At 32.9% G+C, this 10,288-nt stretch overlaps 2 protein-coding genes across 6 annotated transcripts in view; one reads left to right on the top strand and one right to left on the bottom strand.

Annotated features, from left to right (window-relative positions):
- LOC106614734 (cyclic nucleotide-gated channel alpha-3) overlaps window positions 1-10,288 on the top strand; it is a 263,421-nt gene that overhangs the window by 131,809 nt on the left and 121,324 nt on the right. The window lies entirely within an intron of this gene.
- LOC106614776 (early boundary activity protein 1) lies at window positions 163-9,375 on the bottom strand. 2 transcript variants are annotated; one of them, XM_036370216.2, is made up of 2 exons: window positions 9,280-9,375; window positions 163-2,003 (listed from the first exon to the last, which is right to left on the bottom strand). In XM_036370216.2, the coding sequence occupies exon 2, from the start codon at window positions 1,814-1,816 to the stop codon at window positions 755-757; it is 1,062 nt and encodes a 353-aa protein (XP_036226109.2). In that variant the 5' UTR covers window positions 1,817-2,003; window positions 9,280-9,375; the 3' UTR covers window positions 163-754. The 2 variants fall into 2 exon arrangements, with proteins under 2 accessions (XP_036226109.2, XP_014086156.2); XM_014230681.3 differs by lacking the exon at window positions 163-2,003 and adding an exon at window positions 2,950-4,302.

The raw sequence follows: 10,288 nt of genomic DNA, 5'->3' as shown, positions 1-10,288 counted from the left end.
ACTACATGAATATATTCTACTTAAATCATATTTCTTTCATATGTAATTATGATATATAATGAGCCAGATCATAAATAGTTTTCCTTAAAAGTATTTTTTTTTGTGCCTCGTTTTAACTTTTATTAATTTTCTTCATCTTTATAATTTTTTATTTAACTTCGCTTTAAAATAGATTATATTATATATAATAAAATTATAAATATTTATAAATTATATAAAATACTATTACAAATACATCAATAAATATAATTCATACATACTTCACATATAATAATATAGAACATCAATTGAGCTCAGAACTAATCCTGCTTGAAAGTATTCGCTCCGTGATTCTTCTTCATTTTCCTTACTCTTTCTAACTTTTTGTATTAAATTAAATACTAGAATCACTAATTATATGTATTAATTGTATAATTACAGAGTAAGAAAATTGAGCATATGTATATAAGTTATATAAAATACCATATGAATAAAGAATTATTATATACTTCACTTGTGTACAACTAATTTTCCTTAAGAGTATTCTCTTCATGCTTCCTCTTCATTTCGCTTAATTGATTATTTCATTAATATTATATAAAATCAATATAGCTTAAAAAATGTAGGATAAATATAAAAATTATATAAAATACTATGGCAATATACTTAAATCATATTTCCTCCTCAAATAATAATATAAAACCTCAAACGAGATCATAACTAATACTCCTGGAAAGTGTAATATTTTCTTCGTGCTTCTTCTTCTTTATTGCTCTTAATTTTGCGATTCAGAAATTTTATTGAGTCGTCTAAACTTCTTTGTGCTATCCGCACATTTTGTAGTGATGATGCAGCGAACCTCATGTTCGGTGAAAGTTGTACGCGATGTAACACAATGTATGATATCTGAAATCTTGTCAGGATTCAATTGACCTTTAGGAGGACGTCCACGTCCCCGAAATGCTGGCGATGGTTTGCCGCTAAGTGTATTTTTCGCCAGTATCTCTTCCGAAAAGACCAAACAAAGTAAGCTGCGCGTGGCCGTGGACGGCGAACTAAATGATATGGCTCTGAAGACTTTACTTAGTACCTTTGTACCATTCGGACCAATCATAGTGTAGTCGTCATTGTGGGCAGCATAGGGCAAGGCTGGAACTCGCATAGGTGTTGAAGTTGCTGCGTGTAGTGGGGAGTTAAATTGTGGTAAACTCGCATGGAAAGTACGATCACTCTCCGTGGTTCCACTACTTGTGGTTTCATAGCTAGCAACAGATTCATTGCCATCCATGCTACTTATTGATTGGATGTCTTCCCCTTCTCTACTCATTGCTCTCAACAATCGTTTGCGTGGATCAGCGCAATTATAATTAATGCGACGCGCCACGAATTTCTTGCAGTCTGACCAACGAGTGGGTGTTGTTAAGCAAGTGGCACTGCTTGCACTTGGCCAAGTTTGGCTGATTGATACTGCAGTGCTTGACATACGAGGTGGTGTTGTGAAACCCGAACTGCGTGTAGAAGCGGAGATACCGCTGTCGGAATTAAGCGCAGCTGAATACACATTTTCATTACTAAATACTTCTTGAAATAAAGTTTTTTCTTCCAACTTCAAGTTCTCATACTCTCTTAAAATTACAGCCATCTTTAGCGCTACCATATACTTCTTTTTAAGAGCTTTGTGAGTTAACGGGTGAAATTTTCCGGGCTCTAAGTTCGGTAGATACTCTACCAACCATCTGTTTATCAGTCCTTTCATCTCTCTGGGATCTTTGACATTTTTCATCATCTCGTTTTCGGCTTCGAATTGAGCTTTAGAAAGAATCGGGAGGAAAGCCATACTTTATATTACTATATTTTGCAATCTATTTTGCTCTTTGTACTACGTTGTATTTGTTGTCAATCTCTTGTGGATATGAAATTCACTGTGCGCAGGCTTCGCTGTAGTCAGCAGGTTTTATAAGTCTTACTACAGGTAGGTCACTTGCTATCGTGACGTGCAGGTAATTGTGAATTCACCTTAAGCTCTGTAATTTCAAAGAAAATGCATTAGTTGAGTGACCTTAAAACCGATGTATTCGTATCGTTTTGTTGGATAGAGACATTTTTTCAGTTCAAAAATACTTCATTAATTTTCATATTTATAAACCATCACCATTCAGGAGTTTCACCACTTATAACTGTACTAATATATGTTGAATATGTTGAAAGAACATAGCGTTGATGCCATGAAATAAATTTTAAAATATATTTTTCGCACAATTGTCTTTGGCACTACTCAAGAGAGTTGCTGAAATTGATCGACCAATTGTAGTATTGTAGTAATGGTAAATTGTAAGCCTTGTTTTACAAACTGTTTTTGTTATTAATTGCGATTATTGGTGTCATTAAGGCTACCAAGGGAATCAACTGAGAAAGCAATTACTCAGCTCAGTTTTTGAAAAGAAATAATCGATTGATGTTATTGCTCGAACTTCAATTATAGAATGACATCTGCGATTTCTATAGAATTAAAATTTCGAAACCGCTTTTAACTTTTAGGCTGAGTTATGTCCATGTAAAACGTTGCTCAATTTGAGTTATATTAAGTTTTGATTCGATAAAGCTATGACTTCAACAGAAGTTAATAGCAACACTCTAGAAATCAACTCAATAGACAAATTTAATTCGAAAATATGAAGACTATACAAGTTTTTTGATTCTTTCTCTTTATTTTTATTTTTATCTTTTTCTTTAATTTTACTTTTTATCTATATATACCTTTATCTTTATCAATATCTTCATCTTGGACAACAGAAACCCATCAATTTTTTCAAATTTAATTCGAAAAAAGAAGACTATAAAAAATGTTTAAATATTTATCTTTATCTTTAACTTTGATAACAGAAACCCGTCAAATTTTTCTATCGGGTGATGCCCTAAAATAAATTTTTATCGGTTTTATCTAAATAGGTATATAAGAAAATACTACAGTTACAACAATATATTTACTTCACATATATTAATATATCAATCAAACATACAATGAATTTTCTTTATAAATATTGTTAGAACGTAAAAATTTTAAAAAGTTTATCGTATTTGTGACAAACGAGCCACCGTGGAATTCTTTTCCTGCTCCTGTTTCATGTCTCTTAATTTTTCGTTTCGATAAGTGAGTCTTGAAGTTTTATTGAGTCTCCTATACTTCTTAGCGATCTCCGAACATTTAGTGGTGATTATGCAGCGAACTTCATGTTTGGAGGAATGTATGCGGGACATAACACAATATTCGAGATCCGCAATCTTTTCCGGATTCAATTGACCTTTAGGCGGCCGTTCACGTCCCACAAATGCAGGCGAAGGCTTACCGCTAAGTGTATTTTTCGCCAGGATCTCCTCTGGGAAAACCAAACATAGCAAGCTGCGCGTGGCAATACCTAGTGTCGCAAATGATATGGCTTTGAATTTTTTGGTAGAAACTTTTGTGCCATTTGGACCGATCACTATGTATGTATCACCGTTGGCAATTGTGGGCAAGCCAGTCCTTCGTATAGGCTTTGAGATGCCCCGTTGATTTGTGTTGACTTCTCCACTAACTTCCCTTAGCACACGCTTTTGTGGATTATCGATACGAAGTGTCGTGCTTCTTCTGCTCGACCGACGAAGGGGTGTTAAAGTGCTGGAACTGTTTGTACTTGGCTTGATATGCATTGTGTGTGAGTCGCCCGTGGAAGCGGATGTTGAAGTGTCTGCATCATTCGACACATTGTTACTATAAAATATGTCCTGTAATAAAGTATTTCTTTTTTCCACGTTGCTGATGACACTGAAAGCTTTCTCCACATATGCCTTAAGCTCTCTTCTCTCCTCATTTTGCTGATTATTAGAATTTTTACTATGCCGCGTTTCTGGACGCTCTTGTCTCTCGGGGAAATCGGCAAGTTTCATATTCAGCTTAGTATTCGGTTTTCCTTGTTTTCGTCTTACTGCGCGTACTTTTAATATTTCCGTCATTTTTCTAGCTAAAATATATTTAGCTCTAAGGGCCTCCTGAGTTGCCGGGTTGAATTTGGCAAGCTCTGACCTAGTTAGATTCTGATAATCTACCAACCATCTGTTTATTAGTGGTTTGAGCTCTTCGGGTTCGTCAGCATTCATAATCATCTCATTTTCGAATTTTATTTGAGCCTTAGAAAGTATCGGGTGCCTATCTATACTTGCTAAACTTGGCGCCTGGTTTCCATTAGATATCCAGTTCAAAAAGGCTTCCATTTAAATAAGTAAGTTCAGAGAGTAGCCCACAGATAGAATGTTTGTTTAAATATCGCGTGTGCACCTCAGTCGCTGTAATATCAAAGAAAACAGTGCATCAATAACTTTCATTCGAAGGCTTGCAATCGAGTTGTTTTTCTACCCTGAACAGGGTGTATAAAGTTGGTAGCACCCAGAAGGAACCGTCGGAGGCCATATAAAATTTATATATAAGGATCAGTATTACGGCGTTGTCCATCTCTCTGTCCGTCAGTCTGACTGTGTATCATACATGGGTACTAGTCGCTCAGTTTTTGAGATATTGATATGCAATTTTGCGCACGCCCTTTTCTTCCCAAGAAGCTGTGATATCGGACCCCTATAAGATATAGTTGCCGAACAAACTGACCTATTACTAAAATTTTCGATAAAACTGTTCAGATCGATCCATTGTAGCATATAGCTGCCATACAAACTGATCGGTCAGAATCAAGTCCTTGCATAGAAAAATTTTTTAGTTGGCAAGATATCTACACGAAATTTAACATGTTTATTGTTCAAGGCGAACACTTTTACTCCACTGATACCACTTTTATAATAATTTAAAATTAATTTTGAGTTTCATACAAAACAGTTTTTTTGGTTTCATGATAAAAATTCAAGCCAATTTAGACTTCCTGAAATTGTTTTCTAGCCTGAAGCCAATTATGTGAAAGTATTTGATCCGCCCGTATGTAAGTCAGCTAAACTTTCTCGGAAAAAACTATAAATACACAGTTTCCAGGACGAAACAACCTACAAATATTGAATTATGACTACAGAGATAAAAAATTTTGAAAATTCTCTAAAATTACAAACAAAACACATCTCTGCTGTATATTGTTGGCAAGTGCCGTCGCGCAATACCGCTATTAAATGTCATTAACACAAACAAATAATATAAAACATCAGCGTATTTCCCTTTGCTTAAGGCAACTATACAGACACATATCCGTTAGGATGAGCCGCCACACAAGCACTTAAGCATTTAACGTTATGCCATTAGAAACACACACCGCCATTCCATAACCGTTTATAGCTGAGTACATGCATATGTTTAGCTATCCATATTGGATTCCAGTTGTCAGTTTGTATGTAAGCTGCCGCTATTTATGCTATGTTGCAAATAAAAACCCACCACAGTCCATTAAAATTTCTTTGAACTGCCACTGTAGAAGCTTCACTTGCCTGCGTTGCTGACGACGCACGACGCGGCGTCGAAGACGACAGCGCTTTTATTTGATTTCATATAAAAGCATGAACGGATGACATAAAAGAAATAAATGTGTGTTAGTATGTTTGCAGAAATACCAACGCGATTGCATTTCTAGCGCTGTTTGTATTCGTATGTAGGTTTATAGCAGCAACGCAGATACAGAACGTTACATGCTTACATACATTTATAAACACACGCTGCGAAGACTGGTCGACTTTCGCACTGACAATATGTTCTATATATTATATATTTATTTGTATGTATGTATATACATTTATAGTAAGTAGCAACATACAAACAAACCCATTTGTAAATCTATCAAGCCAACGCATTTAGCTATTTATTTGTGTTGTTGTTATTATTGCAATTGCTGGCTTTCATTTCAGCTCAATCCAAACTAAGCCCAACATAATGTCGGTTGCTGTGCCGCCTTTCAGCTTGACATTTATGAATGCGCGCCTCCGTTGTTCGGCGCTGAGGTCTCGTACTCCAGCAGACCCCCAGAGAAATGTTTATGCAGGTGTATGCGTGATTTGTTTTCAGTGCTTGCGAATATGCCATTTCTTCTAAACACAATAAAAGCTTAACTTTGAAAGCTATTTGTGTCTATAGACGCTCTTGAAGCCATCTTTTTTAAAATTCACTAGGAAATCTTTTATAAGAAAGGTGTTTAGCTATTATTCATGAAATAAAAAGTCCGCAAAGCTTTTGTTGACGTTACATTAGAAACCACTAAAGTTCTACATTACTTACTCAAAATACCATGTGTTGGGTTTCTAAGAAGCTCAAATTTACAGAAGCTTGTTTAAAGTTGCCAACAAAGTTGATTTTAGTTTTGTCTGGAAAAGCATAATTAATCTTTAATAAAGAATTATACCTATAATTGTGTAATGATTTGCTCTCTCTTTGATGATTCAGTTTTTATCATTAATTTAGGTTAGGTTGTACTACAGTGATAATTTAGGAGGCAGGTGTTATCTGCTGTTATATTATGTATATAATACACCGCAGCATTTAAGTCATTTAGTATAGAGGTCTTAAACTATAGGAGTTAGTTTGAGTGTTACATCTTTTCAAGCTTCGCTACAGAAAATTGCTTTAACCATTTTAGAGCTTATAACAAGTCGTTCAGGTTAAGAGCTTTGCTGAGAGCAGTATATCATGCTCGTAACTTCGAAGAAGAAGCTTACTTAATAATCAAAATCATAATATATAACACTAATAACAATCAAGCTTATCGAGAGTTGGAGAAAATAATAGAAATTGCCTTGAAATAATCGCAAAAATATGTCAAAGTATTTTGAAAATTAAGCGATGTGCATGTTGCACAGAAAAAATGATATCACTTTGTCGGTTGTTAATTCGTCTCCGCTTGGGTCATGCAAACTTCACTGCAGTGGTGAAGCGTTCGAACGGAAATAGGGGCGCATCGTTTCCTATAACTACCGTGATATGTTTTCCATACAATTCATTTCGGTGAAACGTCGACCTTAGTTGATTCTTCCTAAGCCCACAGCTTTGATGGCTAATGGAATTGTTACTATTATAATACATTCTCTCAAACTTTTACCCATTTTAGGACCAAAGAGGAAGCAGATAAGGTTTTTTGAGAACTTTTACTGTTTCTTGGATAAAAACTTCTGTGGGCCTTTACTGAAGTGTATAATAAATGAATGCAAGTTGTTGGTCAAATTCGTTGTACTTAAGTATAAAAGTAAGTGACGGCATATCTTTTTGAAAGTATAACCGTGAATTTCAATACTGAAATGTTTGCTGTGATTTCAAAGAAGACATCGCTAGAAATTTCTTAATCACTGCATCTCATTTGATACGAAAATATATTTGGGAAGCAAACTAAAATCCAACACCAAAATTTTGAAGCACAGTACAGTCATCCCGACGACTGTTAACAGCAATTTGTACATTGAGGAGAGACTCTGTTCAAAATTAAAAAATATTTCATCTTGAGAATTGTTTAAAGGAAGAAATATCATAAAATATATTTTGTTATTAAAATTTAATTTTATTGAATTCAGAAAATAATTTGCAAACAGTATTGAATAAATGAACACTTAACTGTCTAAATTACAATATTTTAAATTCTGTGTTTATTCTACCTTTAATTTAACAAAATTTATTTTGAATACAACGATTTACATTTTTTTATTTTAATGGAATTGTTTGTTTTACCATTTTCGAATTCAAATAGCATACTTACTGTTACTATTTGTGGATGGTATCCACCCCAGTAATTTTAATTGTTGGAATGCTCAAATTTTTGCATAGAAAATATATAAATGTGTATTTTTGTTGCACTTATTTGAACAACAACAACGGCAAATTTGCTCTACAAGTCATTGAATTGATATACCAGCCTATTATTGGTTTTATTATTCTAATAGACAATTTCGGAATTGCACATTTACTCACGTCAAGCTTTTTCGGTAATAATGAAGCTTATATATATAAAATATTTACTTCTTTTTTTTTTTTTTACTTAGCTTGAGGGTCAAGTTTGTAGATTATAAAACAGAAAATTTTTGGAAAAAAAATTTTTTTTTTTACCATCTAGAGGCGGGTCACTCAGTATTACAGTAAATTTCGAATTAAAATTTTTGTGGACAAGAAAAATATATTTTTGGTTTAAACTCTTTACATTTATATAAAAACTATCGAATTTGACGGTTTTTGACTCAAATTTATTTTAACGCTTAAGGAAAGCATGTTGTCGTTTAAGACTTTTTTTAAAACTCCAATAATGACCACAAAAATATTTTTAAGTTAGTAACTTTTAAATGGAGAGAAAAAGATATGAAACATTTTTTGTTTCCCAAAAATTTTCTTATTTTATAATCTACAAATTTGCCCCTTAGTCTAAGCAAAAAAAAAAATTTATTTTCTCTCCACCCTAATATATATAAATAAAAAAAATATATATAAAAAAATCACTATTTAATCTAGTAAATAGCAGAGAACAGAAGTAAACAAAATTTTCAAACACAAAAGCACTTAAGATAGTGGATTTAAAACTGTTGAGACCTTTAGATTAGCCAGTATCTTATATTCTGCCGCAGTAAAATTTTTCTCTCGCAGCATTTAAAGTTATTTTGGCTTTGAATAAAAATAATTTCTCAGCACACTTTCATAAAAAAAACCTAAGTATTGTTAGACGTGGTTATTGTTTTAGACGATTCTGAAACACCTAATCTCTGTGCAATAACCATATACTAATCGAGATTACTGAGTCATGCTAAATCTTGAGCATATAAATTAAATTATAATACGAAAAAGCTAAAATTGTAACTGTAATAATAAACCAATGATTACCCTCCTCTCACCCAACCAACGTTAGGCGCAATCTGCATACTTGCGAAATTAGCCAAGTAATGAATGGCAGTAAAGCTTTTATAACCATCGAGATCTAAAATTGCTTTTCAACAGCTAAGAGTTAATATTTCGTTATAATACATTTTTATGATATGATTATCAAATATGTGGGTTCGCTTAGTTTAAAAGTTGGTCAACAAGAATTTAACAGCATGGACCTAAACTGCATCTATAAGCGACCGAGAGATTAAGTTTAACTTCAGACAACAGAGAACAACTGCAAATTGTTTCATAAATGATTTTGACAAAGAATATAATGCCAAGCACTTTCCTAGGACTAAGATTTATAGGTTTTAAATGACAAATTTATGAAGGAAGACTTAACCTAGAATCCCATTGGGAATGCCCTAAGGTGAAAAATAAAATTTGTTTTTGAACAGACTATTAAGAAATATATTTTTAGGTTAGGAATTTGGTGTCGCACTTACCTCGGTAAACTCCAATATAATTTTTTTTTTTTGGATTTTTTTAGATTTATTTTAAATTATTTGTCTTTCTTTAAAAACACAAACAACATTGAAACTTTAAAATTATTTAATTAATAACGAAAATTTTCACAAATACGCAATTAATAGTGGACAGATAGTTCAGTTAAGTTAACTGATGAAGAGGGACTGCAAATGACAAAGCTAAAATTTAGCGGAGGAAAAGCAAAGGAAGAAGCAATGACGAAGAACCAAAATTGCAGAAAATGCATAAACAACGGTTCTTACTAAACAACAAAAACAGTATGAACATGAGAAAATACTAAATGCTGATAAGACAGTTTTGGCAGACAAAATATTATACGAAGTAAAAGTTTTTATTGCCATCAATAGAACACAACTTTTATGAAATAATTTAATTGTCGTTTATTTTCAATACAAATTGTTGTTTATTTAAAGTTTGCCATTATTTTATATAAAATACAAAAATTGGGGTTACAAAAAACTTTTCGTATTTTTATTTTTTATTTTTTCGTAGTTATATTGTGCTTAATATAGCAAGATGTTTTCTATAACTATATCTAGTAATATGTGTTTTGCCAAATTTTAAAATACGCTTGAAATTCCAACTCGAATCAATAAATTGCAGACATAATAGAATGCCATTTCATTTTGAAGTTTCGAAAGTAATACCTTTCGCCTTTCACTTAAAGCAGGGATACTTAAAAATATCTTCAAATTTTGGAAAAACTTTTATTTACCTCAAAATAATACTTTTTAAACTTTCATACGCATATTTTCGCAAATGGCAATCATTCAACGAATATTTCGCTAACTGCTTAGACTGAGCACACAGTGAAGCTGAGAGCTCTCGTTAAAACTAGCGATGCGAAAATAAATAATAAATGAACGACTAAAATATAATAAACATTTAATACTTCGCTTTTAGCTTCTGTTTCTTTGCATTGCTTAGGCTAGTAATAGTAGTAGAAATGCAAACCTGTTTCTGTTG

Source organism: Bactrocera oleae, chromosome 4 (assembly GCF_042242935.1).
Source record: "Bactrocera oleae isolate idBacOlea1 chromosome 4, idBacOlea1, whole genome shotgun sequence".
In the NCBI taxonomy this organism is placed as follows: Eukaryota; Metazoa; Arthropoda; class Insecta; order Diptera; family Tephritidae; genus Bactrocera; species Bactrocera oleae.
This window is presented reverse-complemented; position numbering and strand designations above follow the sequence as displayed.

Excerpts from the sequence above, each read along its gene's own strand:
- LOC106614776 (XM_014230681.3), bottom strand. The coding sequence starts at position 4,230 with ATGGAAGCCTTTTTGAACTGGATATCTAATGGAAACCAGGCGCCAAGT.